The 18,951-nt window shown below is 39.2% G+C and overlaps 1 protein-coding gene across 3 annotated transcripts in view; it reads left to right on the top strand.

Moving 5' to 3' along the window:
* LOC124787850 (ribonucleases P/MRP protein subunit POP1) overlaps positions 1–18,951 on the top strand; it is a 77,085-nt gene that overhangs the window by 46,331 nt on the left and 11,803 nt on the right. For all 3 annotated transcript variants that reach the window (XM_047254804.1, XM_047254803.1, XM_047254805.1), the window contains exons 6-7: positions 8,796–9,089; positions 11,487–11,709. In XM_047254804.1, coding sequence (XP_047110760.1) covers positions 8,796–9,089; positions 11,487–11,709 — 517 coding nt within the window. The remainder of the gene's footprint in view (positions 1–8,795; positions 9,090–11,486; positions 11,710–18,951) is intronic.

The raw sequence follows: 18,951 nt of genomic DNA, 5'->3' as shown, positions 1-18,951 counted from the left end.
TTCGATCCCCAGTTTGGTTACACATGTAATTTGCATCCTCCCCGTCTTGTGCTATAACTACTTGATCATCGGTAAATAGTAGGTGATGTAAATAAAATCCATCTTTAATTTCTAGCCCCATCACATTGCATTTAAGAGACCAACTCGTCAGACTGACATCTGTATAGAATGTTGATGACCTGGGGCAGCCTTGTAACAGACCCCTACTTGTTTTAAATTTCTGTGAAAGTGTACTACCAATTTTCACTTGATATATGTTATCTTTATACATTTCTTGTATTATTTTAATTAAAGGACCCTGTATGTTTGCCAAATGTAGTGCTCTCCAAAGTAGTTTTCTTGGGAAAGTATCAAATGCTTTTTCTAAATCAATGGAAATTAATTCTATGTTTTTTGATTTTTACCTATGTTTCTCTAAGATCTGTAGTAATGTGAAAATATGATCTAAGCGTGATCTACCAGCTGTGAAGCCACATTGTTGTGCTTGGATTTTAAAATTTATTCCAACTTATTTTTAATTATTTTACCAAAAATTCTCATTAATGTGTTTATAACACAAATTCCTTGATAGTTCAATCCCCTTTCTTAAATGTAGTATTGATACAGCCCAGCTTCATTACCTTTGGTATTGAATCTCCATGTAACATTTTAGTGACTAACGGTGTTATTAATTTCACAGTTTTGTCACCACCATATTTTAAGAACTCCAGACTGATATTGCCTGGTCCAGGTGATTTACCATTCTTTCCTGTTCTTAATACCTTACTCACTTCTCTTTGTAAAATTTGGATCTCCTCCCCTTCCTGCTCCTTTTCTTCCACTGTTCCTTCCTCGAGATACTCTTCTCTACCCTGATTTAATAATTTATTGAAATATTCTTCCCATATTTTTGGTGTTATCAGTTGAGGATTGGTTTTGGCTTTTGTCTCGTGTCTGAATCCTTTTAATACTGATCACACTTGTTTCACTCTCACAAATCCTACTTCGCTATTGACATTGACACAAGTCCTTTCCCATGCTTCATTATTTGCTATCCTTATTTTTTTAATCGCTTCATTTTTCTTTTCCTAGTAGATTGTTCTTGTTGCTTCCAATTTATCATTCAGCCACCAGTTGAAAGCATTCCTCTTTTCTTTAACTGCCACTTCTATTTCCTCCGACCACCATTGTGCTGTACTGCTGTGGTTGTTTCCCCTTATGCCCAGCACCTCTGTTACTGTACTTATAACATTGGATTTTAAGTAATCGTACATTTCCTCTGCATTTTCTTCAGATGATTCTTCCAATGTTTTTTTCCATTCTGGCACCAAAGAATGTTCGTATGCTTTCATCTTGTAGGCTGTCAATATTGAAGTATAGAGTTTGAGTTTCCTCAGCACAATTCGTTTTAATGTTGTTAGAATCATTCTTTGCATTCTTCCATGGCCAAAAACTCTTCATTTTTACTAAATAATGGTCTGATCCACATAGTTCTCCTCTATAAGATCTAACATCTACTGCCTTGAAACTTTGTAATGATAATATAATCTATTATAGAATGAAATTCTCTAGTATTCGGTTGCCAAGTATATTTATGGATATCCTTGTGTTTAAAAAAGTGCTGGTAATTTTCAGATTAAACTGTTCACAAATTTCAACCAATCGTTCTCCATTGTCATTATATTCTGTCTCTCCATGTTTCCCCACTATCGGACATGATTCTCTAATTCCTACTCTTCCATTCATATCCCACATTATAACCAGTTCCTTCCTCCTTGGGGTTTTTTCTGTAGACACTCTAAGGACTCCCCAGAAAGTATCTTTCTCCTGGTCTCTTGTATCATCCGTGGGTGCATATACACCAATAATTACAACTTCTCTGGCAAATAGTCATTTCTACCACAGTAATAAATTCATTAATAAATTTCCAGTTTGTGATTCTCTTTTTACATGCCTTCTTTATTGTAATGGAGACTCCTGCTTTGGCTCTTACCGCTTTGGACACCCCACTCCAAATAAATGCATGGTTACCAAGTTGTTGTTCTCCTTTGTGTTTCCTCTTGATCTCAGAGAGCGTGACAACATCCATTTTGAAACTGCCGAGTTCTGTGGGTAACATATTCAGTTTTGTGGAGATACCTTGCACATCCCAGCATCCAAATGTCATATTCTTTTTTTCTTTACCAATTTGTCATCCAAGATTCAAGTTTTTCCAAGGCATATTGTTAGATTTTCTAGCATTTTAATTTTTTCACATGAGTGAGGAGCTGGCCCACTGCACAAACCCCAACCTGGAGGACCAGGCAATTTATTCTCAAGGTTTTCTTCCGTTAGTTTTTGATAAGCCAGTATCACAGTACATGACAGCTGCCTCTAGGTTTGGTCCACCCCGGGTATTTTATTTCCCTGACACCTACCATACCTGGTGAGCTTTGCCTGGGGAGGCATTCAATGAGAGACTAGCACTAGTAATTATTTTGATTCAGAAATAACAGTTTTGCATGACATTTACTTGAAATCAGCGATCAGTTCATATATTTAAGAGTCCAAGATTTTTTACCTTGAGAGTATAGCTAGGTTTTTCAAAAAAATTTCTCACATTTTGTACAGACAAGTATTGCCCACTCTGATTGTACATTCCCTAAGCACAATGACCAACTAATATACCATGAAATTTTTGCAACATTTAGGATGAGGTTTTGGAGAAAATAATTCCTAAATAACCAAAAATTTCAGATTCTTTCATCTTTATGGACAAATATTTTGATAGATTAAGAATTTCATCCATTAATGTCATAGCTGACAGTTAGCAGTCCTTCCACTTTATCATTTCTGAAGACAGTTAACATCCTGTGACCATTCATATTTTCAAAGCATAATTTTGAAATTCGCAAATGTTACAAATTTTCATAGTGTATTTAAAAAATAAAAAGAAGAAGAAGAAACTTTTCATTTCTTTATTACAATTTTTCAATTTTCCCTTATGTTATGACATTTTCTTATTTACTCTCATTTAGAGAGGTCTGTAGCGTTTTAACAAATCATCAGAAAATCAAAATAATATAATTTTGGAGAGGTATCTTGTTGAACTCTGAAATATATTTTTTTCAGCAAACTTTGAAATAGCGATGTGTCACATTCACTCTTGACCTGTATGATTTGAGATGAAATCTCCCTGTACGACGTCGGATTGGAGGAAGACATTGAGGCAATTCAGGGAAGGGCTGCTAGATTTGTTACTGATAGGTTTGAACAACATGTAAGCGTTACGGAGATGCTTTGGGAACTCAAATGGGAATCCCTGGAGGGAAGGTGATGTTCTTTCTGAGAAACACTGTTGAGAAAATGTGAAGCATTCGAAGCTGACTGCCGAAAGATTCTACTGCCACCAACATACATTATGTGTAAGAACCATGAATTTAAGATAAGAAAAATTAGGGTTCATACAGAGGTATATAGACAGTGGTTTTTCCCTCATTCTATTTGCGAGTGAAACAGGAAAGGAAATGACAAGTAGTGTTACAGGGAAACCTCTGCCACGCACCATATGGTGGCTTGCGGAGTATTGCTGTTGATGTAGAACATTACATGCGCAACTTGTTAATTTGAAAACCAACTCGGCTAATTACAGCTCTGGGAATACAGATATTATGGTCAGTTTCAGTTTGATCTCCCTCTTCAGGAGAGTCTCACTTTCTGAAATCATGAAGATAATTGCAGAAAAGTTTGACAGTTGCTTCACTAAAGTCTTCAGGCACATTCTCATGTCAGTTTATTTCCTGCTTTGCGGAAAGTACTGTGAACAAACTGGTGATGTGGCAGTGGGTAGTATGTTACTGCCCCTTGTGGCAAACCTATATATGGAATACTTTGAAAGAATCATACTAGAATCTTCAAATTCAAGCTAATTATTTCTACTAATACATGGTTGATACACTTGTGATGTGGCCAGATGGGTTGAAAAAATTTGGGGCAGTTCATGGATAATTTAAGCAGTATGCATCTTAACATTAAATTCGTAACCAGACTTCCTTGACATGCTTGTTATGAAAGTAATGGGAAGGTCCCTTTGTCACAGTGCATATGCTGACCTCTAGCTCCACACCTTGAACCATCATTATGGATCACAAAGAAATCATGTGCTAGAGACTCAGGTCCATAGGTCTTGATTGCTGTCATTCAGGGAGAGCCTCACGAAGGAATTACCACACCTATGAATTAATCAGTTTTTGACAATATAATGTAATTGGACAGATTACAAAATCTACTCACCATGTGGTGGCAGGAGAACACACACATAAAAGGAAGTTATACTTATGCGAGCTTTCGGAGCCAGTGGCTCCTCCTCCTGGCAGAAGGATTGGAAGGGGAAGGAAGAGGGGTGAAGGAAAAGGACTGGAGAGGTTTAGCAGGGTTGCAACAAGTTCTGAAAATCAGGGAATTTCAAACATGAAAATCAGGGAAATTTGAAAAAAAAGAAAAAGAACACTGGAAAAATTTCATTTTTGTCTCAGTAGATGAAATGTCTTGTTTACTGAGGTGTCATGCATCGTCACTGGCTGGGCACAGCTGAGTACATGTACCACTTCCCTACTCCCTCATTCCTACTGCTTCTCTCCTTCCTACCAGTCCCCTCAGCTCGCAGTCAGTGCTGCCACCACTTCTTGCCATTAGCCAAGCAGTTGCCAACAGGACCAGAGAGGCATGAGGAATGGTTTGCTCGGATCTGATTCTCAGAGATTGTTGAGGCAGTGACCAGAGATGGTGGTCATGTGTGCATGTGATGTGTCTGGGTGGATGTGTGTATGCTCTCGTTTTCTGACGAAGGCTTTGGTCGGAAATTTAATTGTGAGAGTATGATTGCTTTTCCTACGTGCCTCTCTGCAGCTCATCAATCATCATTATGGTGAATTGCTACCTATCCTCACTAGTATTGACTTTCAGAGTATTTGCGCAAGTTATCTGTTACACGGATAGATCACCGTGGTCTCATTTCATGAGCATGGTGTCTGTGACAAATGAATAACTGACCACACTGGTGGACTTCCATGACGGACCAAAACTGCAGGCCTTTCTGCAGGTATCTCTAACAGATAGGGCCTGTTGATCTGAAGCCCATCGTTTCCCACTAATGCGCAGGCCTTGCCCGTTAGATCTTGTCTCACCAATCTGCCTGCAGGCTGAGTCTGTTTGTGTGTGACGTAATGCGGTGGATTTTTGTGGTTCATCCAAGGACCCAGGACTTTGGTGCTCCTCAGCAGGCCAGAGGCCATGGACAATGGATTTCAGGAATTGTGACTGCCTCATTGCCAGTACATTGTACAGTGCAGCATTTTATAGACATTTTATTTATTCTAGTACATTTTGGCACTTTGAAAATAATTTATATATTAGAAAGTAGGGACGGTAAGAAGAAGAAAATTGTGGCAGTGGCTGGCAGTTTGTATGCTATGTATTCATATATTTTTTGAAAGAAAATTCACACAATACCTGTAAAATAATAGACATAGTATAGTGAGTAATAACCAAATATAACGAACATAGTAGAACCAACATTTTATTGGTGGTCACCTACAGTGTTGGTTTACTCAACTCTTCCCTGCCTTATATATACCTTTCTCAACAGGTCTACTTTTTTCTGAGGTTATTTCTCAAATCAGTGAAGGTATTTCAAATCTGTCTTGTGACTCCAAGGAAATGCATATTGTCATCATCAAATATGTTCTGTTTTATTGAAATAAAATAACAACAATGTCTTAATGAAACACACATACCATTTGGCTTGATTTCTCCATTTAAAAACACCCTTCATTACAAAAGATGTCAATTTACCTACTTGAGATTCTTGCTCACACAGGGAAGACATATAGAAGTCCTCACATTTTTTTGTCAACTTATGTCTTTACTTAGCCTTGAGTTCTCAGAATTTGTCAGGGAATAATGCTACTTGTCTGGAAATCAGTGAAATATCAGAGAACTTAACTTGGGGAAACATGTGGCAACCCTGTTTAGGAAAAGGGGTACATTTCGGAAAAATCGTCCAGAATCACGGGTCGGGAAACACTGAATCGGATGAGAAGGAAAGACTTTCTTTCCTTCTTGTCCTGCCCAGTAAGTCTCTCCTGACCCACAATTCTGGATGACTTTTCTGAAAGCTACCCCTTTTTCTAAGCCTCTCCTGTCCTTTTCCTTCACCTGTCTTCCTTCCCCTTCAACCCTTTTGCCAGAAGAAGAAGAAGAGAGCCACTGCCTCCAGAAGCTTGCGTGAGTGTAATCTTATTTTATGTGCGTGTTCTCATGGCACTGTTTGGTGAGTAGGTATTTTTATCTATCCAATTATATTATAATACCTGTGAATTGTATTCTGTAGGAATGGGATCTGAGGGTCACAAATTAAGCAGTGTTGCAATCAAGTGAGGTTGAGACTGAGAAAGGAAAAAAAAAGGAAAAAATTACTTACCTACCTAAGGCTGACCCAGTCTCTGAAAAGATTAGTTGACTCTTACGGAAACTAGGCATCCAGAGTTTTTTGTTCAAATCGACAAAGGTAGAAAGTCTTCTTTGTAATGTTAAAGATGATCTAGGTCTTCAGAAGCTGGGTATGGACCACATTTCATGCGGATGTGGCATGTCATATGTGAAACAGTATGTTAAAACAGTTGAAGAAAGGTGCATCTAACATCAGGGACACATCTGACTAAAACAACCACCAGTATGTCATGCAATGTAACCTTTTTAGTATACGTATCTACACTGTGTTTTATTTGTTGGCAAGAGGACACTGCCTCATTTTTCCCGATACCTGATGATCTGCCATCATTTTTATCTGGTAACGCAAATGTTAGGATGACAGTTCAAATAATTTATGGAGTTGGACCTTCTTTTGAGCTGTAAGGGGCCATGGGGAGGGGGCAAGGATTTAATTTGCTGCAGATTTACTGATTCATCCCTTTTTTGTACTGAAATTGTCAGCCGGTCATATTTAGGTAGGTAGTTTTTTGGCTTTCATTTCTTAAGTTTTTTTACTTCTATAATAAGGCAGTAAGTAAACTTTAGAGTGTAAAAATGTGTTATAAAAGAAGTATTATTAATTTAAAGGTGTAAGAAGTGTTGACAAAATATCTCAAATGATTTCAAGTGTGCTCTATGCAACTTCTGGTTCCATGAAAAATGTGGAGTATAATTCCATGAAGAAACATGTTTGTTGGAATCCTTCATGTGCATTATGGACGCTATATGTTGGTACAAATTGTCCATAGAGGTTTAAAGTAAGTTAGAGAGCTACAAAATCAGATGGATGATGTAAGTAGTGAGTGCCTGTTCCTATTGGAAACTGATGTAAACTGTGACAGGATTTGTAAGTATCTTCAGAAGTGAACGATACAAAATTTAAAACAAAGAATAGTGTGTCAGGAAGCTGGCTGTGACACACCTTCAAATTGGTTTTTAAAGAAATTGTTATGGCAGTCAGTCATGGTTGTAGACTGGTTCCCCTTTTTATTAAAAGCCGCCCACTGTAAAAACAAGTGCTTTTATAAAGTCTAGTTCATCTTCATTGAAGTTTGCACAGAGCTGCCTACATACAAGCTACTGCCATTATTAAATTGTCCTTGGATGATTCTGTTCTGACATTTTGTGAGTTAAACAGTGTGTGTGTGTGTGTGTGTGTGTGTGTGTGTGTGTGTGTGTGTGTGTGTGTGTGCGCAAAAATGACACTTGTGAGATGTAAATGCAAGTGATAGTGTCAAATATTCCATTGTAAGTGTCATGCATCGATAGAGAAACACCGAATGCCAATAAACAAATATTGATGTTATGTAAACACTACGGAACAAAAACTTCTTGGATGTGAATAATACCGGTTGCAGATTCCACAGATCATTTGATTGCATCAGAAAAGGTGGAAAAATCATTGTTACCAGATGCTACATATGTACTGAAAATTTAGTACAATTGTGAGATTCAGAAGTTGTGGAAAGGGTTTGAGCAATCTGTATGTATTGAAAGTGGTTTTATTTCTGACATTGTATGATACTCATAGTGTTCAATTTTGAAATCTCTATTAGCTGAAATTAGTCATTGTCTGATATATTTTATGTATATGTATGCACCCCTCTATGTTCTGATAATTCAAATTACATTACAACCAACCTTTGTCATATCACATCAGTTGTTATTAAGCATTTTATACAAGCTGTTTTTGAGATTCTAACATACTGATGGAGGGTAGGACCAGAAGCTTGGGTTATTAAAATCTTTGTTGTCCTTCAGTATCCATTACAGTTGCAATAATAACCATTACTTGGTTTCTTTGGGTACATGTACATTGCTGGAAACTGTATGAATACACTTGTGTCTAAGGCCATGGTTTGAAAATTGACGTGATTGTCTGAAACTAGTCATTACAAAGAAATGACTAGTGATGGGTATTGAAGGAAAATAAAACTAGTTTTGGATTAAAAATATGGACCACCACCTGTGTCTCGGATTCAATTCCTGGCCGGGTTAGGGATTTTCTCTGCCTGGGAACTGGGTGTTTGTGTTGTCCTCATCATTTCATCATCATCATCATCATTCGTGACAATGTCTAGATTGGACTGTGAAAAAAAGAGAGACTGTGTAAATTTTGGGGCTTTGTATGGGCGCTGATGACTGCGCAGTTGAACGCCCACAAACCAAACATCTTCATCACCGCCTGCGTATTCCCATAGAAATGAGTTTTGTTTGTGATGTAGTTAACTTCTGTGAACACAAATAGAAAACAATGAATAAAGTAGTATACTATGTTCGTATAAATTTTAAAAAAATGTTTACAGTCTTGTGGTCACAGGAGCTTCCCGGATCAGAGTTACAATCCCTGCCTCCACAGTCTGTTGTCAGCCCATTGTGGACAGCAACAGTGAGAGATGCTGTCACAACGTCAAAACCATCAGCAACTGACATAGCTCACAACAGGTCATATAACGTCATCCCACTGCAGGCAGCTGACGAGCATGACACTGGAGACACCAGTGCTAGTTTGTCATCAATGGAGGGTCCTATGTGGCAGAAAGTACCCATTCTCCTTCTGCAGAGACCTGGCAGTCAGAATGGAGCTAAAAAACGATTGGGTAACTCATAGATTTAAAGTGTAATAATAATAATAATAATAATAATAATATGTGGTAATAGATAGTCTTCAGTGTAACACAAATAATGGAAGTAGTAAAAGTAACAAATAACCAGATAATTGAGGCTTTGAGTCACAGGTAAGCACATAAAAAAAAGACTGAGAATGGTGCAGCTCGACTGGTATGAGGGGGGTCTGTCGGATGGAGTGAGTGAAGGAGAAGGGAGGTAGGAAGTGAGAGGTGAAGCTAATGAAGAGGGAACAGTCAGCTCATTTTGGCTGCAAATAGGGGGATTTGTGCACAAGGCACAATGACAGAGAGAAGTGGTTGGGGTAGGGCGATAAGGCAGAGGACTAAGGATATTGAAGAGAGCAGGGTATGAGTGCATAATGGATGAAATTAGAATCATGGAACAGAGGCCAGTGGAGATTGAGGTTGGGATGAGATTGCCGCCAGGAGGAAAGAGGGATCGAAGGGTGTGTTGAAAGAACAATAGTACACATAACATAGAGAAGCTGCTGTTAAGAGGAAGGATCCAGATACCAAGAGTCATACTATAGCCATTGATACTGAGCATGTTGTTTTGGGCAGTGTGTTTCACACTGGGTGGTCAGCTCTGCTCTTGGTCACAATTTAGTGGTAGCCATTCATTTGGGTGGAGATTTGGTTGGTGATCATGTCTACATAAAAAGATGTGTAGAAGTTGCAGCAGAGTTGGTGTTTAATATGACAAGCTTTCACTGATGTCCCCACCCTTGGTAGGACACGATATGCTTGTGACTAGACTGGACTAGAATGTGCTGGGTGGATGCATAGTACCCACGGACCCTTGCCATGTGGGTCATGCTCTTGTGGAAGATCCATGGGGAAGATCTGTCCATTGCACTGACAAAACATGTACCATTAATTGGATTCTTCCCGCAAGCACCAGCTTCTCTGAATTATATATATATATGATTATCCTTCAGATGACATCCTTCAATTCCGTAATCCTCCTATACTCAATCTACATTCCTAGCCCCAAAACCAGCCCACCCCCCACACACACCCTCCTCCACCCGTGCCTCATGTCCTTAACTTTACTTACCCAGCACTCACACCATCCTCTCCACTGTCTCCCTCTTTCTCTGTTCTATCACTTCCTCCTAATCAACTCCTCTAAGTCACTGTGCACTGCACCTTACTCCCCTGTCTGTAGCTGAGCAAGTTCACTGATGCCACACTCCTATCCTATGTGCTTGCTGCTTCTCTCTCCCAGCTGTCAGCTACCCTTTCACAGTCCTCCCCTCGCCCTAGTCAAGTTGCTGGTACAAAATATTCAGCTGGGATAATGTAGCCTTGCAGGTGTATATGCAAAATGGGTGTTCTGTCTGCTGTGGAGCAGGATTCGTATGAAAGCAAGAAACATTCTCAACCTTTTTTACATGTCTTGTCTCAGTACCTCAACTATTTGGTGAGCTGTTACCATTACTTCTTTCATTTTTCATATTGTAGCAATGACTTTACACTAACAAAATTTTGAATGTCTGTATATACTACAAAACAATAACTACGTAGAAGAACTTTGCAGTTTTTTTATTTTTATTTATTTGTTTATTTTTTAACGTTTCAGCACTTCTAATGTAATGCACAGTTACCGTATTTTCACATTTCATACTAGTAGTATGGAAGTGTGGATTAAACATGTTTTGTGTAAGAATTGTATTCATTACATTGAATTGTGTTTTGTAGAACATATCTATCAGTAAAAGAATTTTCTCACATATGATGCAGTTCAGACTTCAAAGAGTAAACAGCTTTTCTAAAGAGAAAATATGTTGCATTAAAACTTTAAATTTCGATATCTTTTTTCCGTGGTTCGGTTTTGTTGAAATAAATACTATTAATGGCCTCAAGCTATGCTCAAATATCTCTCTCTCTCTCTCTCTCTCTCTCTCTCTCTCTCTCTCTCTCTCTCTCTCTCTCTCTCTCTCTCTCTCTCACACACACACACACACACACACACACACACACACACACACACACACACACACGCGAACTCTCACACATGTCCACAGTCTCTGGCTGCCGAGACCAGGTTCAGTGTCTGGCCTCGGCAGTCAGAGACTGTGGTTATGTGTGTGTGAGCAGCATTTGCCAGCAGACCTTAAGTTTCCTCGAACGACTGAAAAAACCTTGTCATCGATCTGCATCTTAGGCATCGGGAGGTATGTTCAGAATAGAGTAACATGTTGCTGCTGTTTTCATTGGGACAAATAGGAGTAAATTTTTAGTTCATTAAGTAAACTTCCCTTACAAAAGCTAATTTGTTTACAAATTTCACATTACTTGTGTGTTAAATACTGTCAGACTTTAAGTAAGCCTTTTGACTAAGATGTATTATTATCATGTTTGCAGGTTTTGGATGTGGTTGGGATATAATTCTTCCTGCTGGTTGGGCTATGCCTTTCTGGCAGGCACTGGTATTTAGAGGGGCACGTGTAGGTGGACTGAGAGAGGCCACTGCTCTCAGCTTTGAAGGCCTGAAAGATTTCGGGACTGCTTTTCTGCCTCCTGATACAAAGTCCGGGGCATTAGAAGATGCCACTGTAGAAAAACATTTGCAAGACATTCATTTTCGGTTAGTATCATCAAGATGTTTGCAAGATGTTGTTAACATGCTGTGTGAATGCTTTCATGTACATATTTTGTGATTACACACAATCCCAGAACATAACTCTGTTATTCCTTGACCATGATATAGCAGCAACAATAAGAGAGAATGTCCCATTATTCAGTCAGCATATAGGTCATTGTGTGATGCATTATTGTAATTGAGAAGCTACAATAAAGTGGGAGCATATAAGTAATAGTGACACCAGCTCTGGAGTTAAGTACATTTTTTAAAAAAATTCTCATCTCTGGGCTTCGGTGGTTAGTGTTGTTCATTGGATACCGAAAGGTCTCGAGTTAGATTCTTGGAGACAATCATTGCTTTCTGTTTGGAGAAAAGTCCAGAACAGGTTTGGTGAGACGTAGGAGTTCAGCTAATCCTTCCCTGAATAAAAAGCATTCACATTTGTGCACACATTGGTCATACAGCATTACATTGAATAACTTTCTCCGTGTTGTCAACAACAGGAGCTTGTGTTATTGGATGATTCAGAATCACCATCTTCGTCTTGCTGAGAAGTGATATCCTGGAGATTTGTTAGTTAAAGGTGTTCCTGTTTGAATGCATGGTGTTCTCTTGGAACGTTTATTGGTTTGATTTGGTTTATGGTAATCAAATGTTTTTTGCGTAAGAAAATGATGTCATCAACTAGCTCTTGTGTGATATAGCACTTTCTGCAGCATCTGTAGTATAAAAAAATATATAAGGGGCCCTCAAAATGAAATGAGCCAGAGGCTGTGAAATGAAAACACCTGGCAGTATTGAAGTGCTATTGCTTACGGAAGACATGAGAACAGAGCAAGCACGTGCACATGTTGACTTTCCACTGCACTCTGAAAACAGAGAAGCGGAAGCTTCAAAAGAAGAGCAAAGGGTGGAGTCCATTTCTTTGCAGCTGGAGTGCAGGGAATGGAAATTCATCAAAGAATGCCACAAGTGTGAGAGTAGCACTCATGTCCTTTGCAGTTCTGAGACTCAGTCTGACCTCTGCAGCTGTGGCTGCCACTGTATCTTGTCAGTCTTCAATAACGAGGGCATCCACCTTGCTGGACATTAGTAATGTATTGTGGCATTCCAGATGATGCATCATCAGCCAGTGACCTCCAATCATACTTCCTTGACAAACTTTTGCCACATGTTGACCATTGCAACAGACATGTAGTGCTCTCAGTATGCTTATGCCATTCTTTGATACATTCCCATTCCCCACACTCCTTCTGCTGTAAGGAAATGCGCTCCACTGTGTTGCTCTTCTTTTGAAGCCTCAATTTCTCTGTTTTCACACTACTGAATGGGCTGGACTGTCAATACATGCACATGCTCATTTTGTCGTCATGTGGGTGTGTTCCTATGTCCCTTTAGTGGTGAATTTGGTGCCTCAGCACTCTTGTATGGACCTCACCTTCTTCTTTCTGCATTAGCATTATGATCCCTTTATCTGTTTTCATTTTACAGCCTCCAGCTTGATTCTTTTTGCATCCTCCTTACAGACGGTTCACTTTTTTTGTCTGTTGACATCATACATCTACTGCCTTCAAAAAAATTCATTTTGTTGCTGAGATAAATGTAAATTTGTGGAACAAGCATTTGGATTTTTATAAGGAAAGACATGGATAAAATGTGCTACACCAACTTAAACTTAACTCTGCCACCAAAAACCACTTATGAAATACTTTCTTATGTCTGTCAGTCTGATAGTTTATATGGAATCCAACATGTTTAGACAGCCATTGCAATACTCAGAATGTGTATATCAGTAACACTTTCACTGTAATAACGATAGATAAATGCGCACACAGCTTAATGTAACACCACTTGAATGTTGGAACAGGAAATATTTAATTGGACTGTCTCATATACATGGATATCCCTAGTTCATGAGAAAGCTGATGAAGCCCACCAGCATGGAAGTTCCAGCAAATCGTATTCCCAATAAGCAACATTCGATTTGTCTGCTGATTGCCCACCTAACACGTCAGGGGACTGGTCTCTAGTAAAGTCCGGGAAGGAAAAATGTGACATCTGTTACCAGCCCATCAGGGACATCCACAGATGTCTTCTGCTGTAGGTGTCTCTGTTGTTGACTTTTGGGTTGATTCTCGGTCCTCTAGCTCCACCACATTCTTGTGTCGTGATCTTTTTCTCATTCCACTGGTATCATGCATGCTCAGTGTGCCAATACTCTGCACTCACTGCTTGATACTACTACATAGAGGATCTATTATCTGAAGCAGTTCGGGATGGGAGTATTCGGGTAATTGGGTTTTCAAATGTTTATGAAAACATATTGTAACAGTGTTCACAGTAATATGAAGCAAAGAAACATGGGATCAAAGACAAACTGTACACATATATTTTAGATCACATTCCTTACAAATAACTCAGAGAACTGACTCTATACTGTAGTTTGAAAAGTTTGTTTGCCTATAAAGTAGGCCTACAGTTTGGACAGTGCCATTTTCTTCTTGCTGTTCCAAGCACTTAACAGCAATTTTCAGAGCAATGAAAAGCTTACTCACTGGATGGTCCTTTCTTTGCATGGACCTAGTTGCTAGGTACCTCCTTGTTGTCTTGTTAGTCGATAAGAGCAACAATTATTTCATCACCTGTTAATAAACAATAACCTGGGTTATTAACGTGACATGTCAGATCACATTCTTCAAAATCCTAAAAATTCTTTAATCTGTTCAGTTTGGATACGACTTGGCTGCTTGGTGGCTGTCCAGGTACAGTGATAAACTCATCTGAAGGAAGGAACTTATTCCAAACTTGATACACTGTCTAAATTGTGTATTTCCACAATTTTTACAGCTTTTCTGTGCAAGCTTCGATCCTCATTGTCAAGTACACACGGGAAGTTTGTACTGTCATCACGTCTGCTTTTAAGGTTCAATATTGTTGTATTTAAAACTTATTTCTGAGCTGAGCTTGATCGACTATCAAGTTTCTTCAGCTGGTCAGATATTAGGATTTGCAATTTCTAGGGTTTTGTACTCACATAGAGCAATATCATATTATTGTTATTGGTTGTTACTTTGTGTACCATTCTATCATCTGCATGTTTGAGGGCCTGCTCTGTTGTGTACATAAATAGAAACCTGTGATTTAGCATGAGTATATCCTGTTCTTGCATAGTTTCTTGTAGCTCCATCCTCATTTGTCCTTTATAGCACTGTGCCACATCACCAATTTGGCATTTGCATCTGCAGTCAGCTTATCGCCTAGCTTTCCTGAATTTCATCATAACAGTATGGTTCTTGTAAACTTGAGAAATCTTATTAAACAGCGTCTATTCAGTATAACAGTAAGTTTCTGTGCATTTATTTCGTAAAGGAACATTTGTAGTTCCTCAGGAAAGTTTGTTACTTTGCCATTCTTGAAGAACTGTTTCTGTATAAATTGAGTGTCTGTACTGACGTCTTCTTTAGCAAGATATTTTGAATGTGGAAACTTGAATTTGGATGACCAAAAGGAAAGTAAATAATGATCCAGCTGAAAACAAAATACTGACAGCTAGTCTCAGTAGATAAATAAAATCAAAGGAACATGGGAACTATCATTGTAGGAGACAGATTCAGTGTAGAAGAAGACTGTGTCGAAAAACATTGGGAGTATTTACATTTCATAGACAGCCACTACTGTCCTTTTGACAAGATTGAATAGGAACATTTAACTTGACCGTAATAAATGTAAGAAGGAACATATTATCCATCATATGTTGCTTATCATACAGGCACTAAGGTGATGAACTCTACAAGGAACAACCACAATGAATGACATTTCAAAAAATTATGAAAAATTGGCATTATGGCATTCAGTGCTAAAGAGACTACAGAGAACTTCACTGAAAAATATTGATTTCTTGTGCAGCTGATAAGAAGAAATAAAGGAGGTTCCACTAGAAAAGATCTTTCAGGGCATTCATATCTGCTGTAAAATCACAGAGCATTTCAAAAACTTACTTGCACATTGGTGCCTGCCAACATAAAAAACAAAACTGGAACAAAATTAACATTTTAAAAAAATATTCATGTAGAAAGATCATAACCTGCCAATACCATTTGACCAGTCTACAAACTCGTAGGGAAGTAAATTAAATGAATGTCCCCAGTGGTAAAAAGTAATTGGAACTGATGAAAAGCAACAGATTCAAGTCCAAATTCGAAAGCAGGGTCATCAGTAAAGTACAATACTTGGCACTGCAAGCTCTTTATTATAAAAAGCAATGTAGGGTTAGAACAGGACAAACTCCCAGAAGGAGAGTGTTGTTGTTTATACAGATGTTGACTATTCCAGAACATACAAACATTAGAAATTTTGAGAAACCTCTCAGAAATGATGAATACTGAATAACAAGTATTTGTTGATGGCTGTGTTTGAACAGGTGACCCCAGGACACCAGCCAGTGGTGCTAACAGCTATGCCACACTGCATACACCACAGCTTGCGGCATTGTTCCCTGTTCTGGAGAAACAGCAACCTGTGTTTCAGAACTTCTCGTTGGAGCCAACTACATCACCCTGGTTCTAGATCTTGCCAATGGTTGTCTGTATGGGCAGCACTGGTAGATCCTTACATTCTGGTTGTGTCGCCACATTCCCATCACAGCAGAATGAGCATTAGTACCCCCCCCCCCCCCCCTTTCTTATTTTGTGTGGATCATGTTGGACTCAGTCACTATTCTTTGGGTGCCCTGACATTTTTATTTATTGGGTGGCGAAGAGGCACTTCTCAGATTTAGGCAAAAGCCTGCAATATGAAATACTTCAGCACGATTGTCAGCAGCTTAGATGTTCTTCAAATTTCTTAAAAAAACAAAAAAAGTCATTGCATCCAGATAACAAAGAGATATCATCCACCTGTGTCAAAGTGGGGTGTCCAGCATACATTCGAAGATGACTGGAGTGTTACACAGTCCAAATGGCTTTAGAGAGACCATCCGGTGTGATGTGGGCAGTATTTTCCTGGTCACCATTGTCAACCTCAATTTACCAGTAGCCTGTTTGCATGTGCATAGTTGAGAAAAATTTTGCTCCTTTCGAGCAGCTTTGGATGTCATTAGTCTGAGGCAATGTTTAGACATTTTTCTGGATTTTGTTCAGTCATCAGTAGTCGACATAGAAAGGCCACGTGCTATCTTTACTCTTCATAAGGAGCACACAAGAGAGGACCAAGGACTATCCTTAGGTTCAATGATATCTTGCAGCATCTTCTCCGCTTCCTCCCAAATTATGCACCATTCAGCTGGTGACACCAAATACGAGCGTTGGGTAATCATGGATGGTCCCCGGGTTAATGTAGTGTTTTACATGGACCATTAAGTCTGTCTTTCCTCCACTCCAGATTTGAAACCATGTGAAAAGTCGTTCAGAATGGCTAACACTCAATCACGTAAATCATCGGTCAGTTCATATCTTAGTGGCAGTTCAGTAGTAGCTTCCACTCCTGTATTTTCTGTAGTGGTAGCAGAGCACAATAATTCGTCAGTGCTACTGAACTGCCCATCCAGGACTGGTTTGGCTGTTCCTACACACATACCTTTAGGGACAGCTCGGGGTTCTCCTTGACCATCTACAGTGCTTATGATAAATCACTGCTATTTAGATTTCATTTTGTGAGTCTGTAACTTTTTGTAATCAACAAAGTTTCACAGTTTTAATGAGCATCTTGGTAACGTTTTCTTCAATGGCAAAAAATCACAGAGAGAAATCTCTGTTCTGTGTGCTTGTTGGAATAGCTTTATCCGCCTGAGCTGTGATCTTCAGCAGTCTGTGACTGCTTGTGATGCCCGCAAGAAGTCCAGTCAGAGAATAAGATTATGACTACGTTTAGGTAAAACTACAAATTAAAAGGGGTGCATTCTGACATTGACATCTTGCAATACATTTACTGTCAGCTGGATGTATTTCCCTGTTGCAAATTTCAGCACAGTTGCTTTCTATTGCACAACATTATCTTCTTTAGCTGATGAGGATAAGCGTTTGACAGTACACAAAAGGAAGCCCCTGAGTCAGCTTGTGTCCCCACAGGATGGCAATTGCTGATGACAAGATTCCCTGAACCTTGGTGACCATCGTCCATGGTGGATTTTTATCCATGACCGCCTCCCCTTCATAGATGGTCGCCTTATGTAGTTTTCTTGAATTCAACTGCAAGACAAGTGGCTGTTTCCTCTGTACAGTAATGGGGAACAGCTGTGGCATATTGAGGAGTGACTTATTTAGTGTATGGCAATGGACTTTGTTCTGGAGTTTGGGTGTAATCATCTGTAATTGACTGGCTTGAATAGAACTGTAGTGATGTTTGACATCTGGCAGTGTAGTAGCCATTGAAAACTTGCTTTTTTTTTCTCTACAGTAACATGTAACTTATCCAGGGTGCCCACAGAGGACAAATACCAGCATGCTGTCCCCTGTCCTTCAAAGGTCTGTTCTTTTGCAGGGTGTTCTGCTTGATAGAAGAGTTGGTTGTGCTTGGGTTGGTCATGTGCTGGGTTGCCAGTTGATGGCTGCGACATAAGTCAGAGAAGGCTAGGTCCATTCTTGCTGGCTCATTCGTCTGGTGTCTGAAATTATTGCTAAAGATCGATACACCTCTTCTTCAACATTCTTTATTATCTCCTGACACATGGGTTTGACATTCATGGCTGTTATGTCTTGTGTGTACTTAGTCCAACAGTTCTGATCTCCGTAAACTGCTGTATCACTTTTCTCACTACATGGAGTGTGAGAGAGATGAGGTCGTAGTCTTCCTGCCATAGTGACAATATTTGAGAGTCGGTTGTACTTCTTTCATCCAATTATTTTCTGTTGCATTTCCTCAATGCACTGGCATCACTTGAATTCTTCTGTTGTTATGATGTCCTTTACCAGAAGAGCTTGATATGTCTTTTGTGGCCCCTTTCATTAGATGTTGAGATTTTGTTGGTTTCTGTCATATTCCAGTGGAACTCACAGTGTGGCATAGGGCCGAAACATTGTTTATGTAGGACTGTGTAACTTCCTCATAAGAGTAGTCCCTGTTCTTAAATGTTCATGCACCAAGCAAACTTGCTGCTGATTCTCACTGAATGTTATCTTCAGTTCAGCTTGGAATTTGTTCCTACAATTAAGCTTCTCTTTGCTGTCCTTGAACCACTGCTTTGCTATGCTGTCTGAGTGAAAGTACACATTTGCCACACACAATATGTCATCCCATCTGTTGTGTTTG

This window comes from Schistocerca piceifrons, chromosome 3 (assembly GCF_021461385.2).
Source record: "Schistocerca piceifrons isolate TAMUIC-IGC-003096 chromosome 3, iqSchPice1.1, whole genome shotgun sequence".
NCBI classification, from domain to species: domain Eukaryota; kingdom Metazoa; phylum Arthropoda; class Insecta; order Orthoptera; family Acrididae; genus Schistocerca; species Schistocerca piceifrons.
The sequence above is the reverse complement of the archived record's forward strand: the minus strand, read 5'-3'. Positions and strand labels throughout refer to the sequence as shown.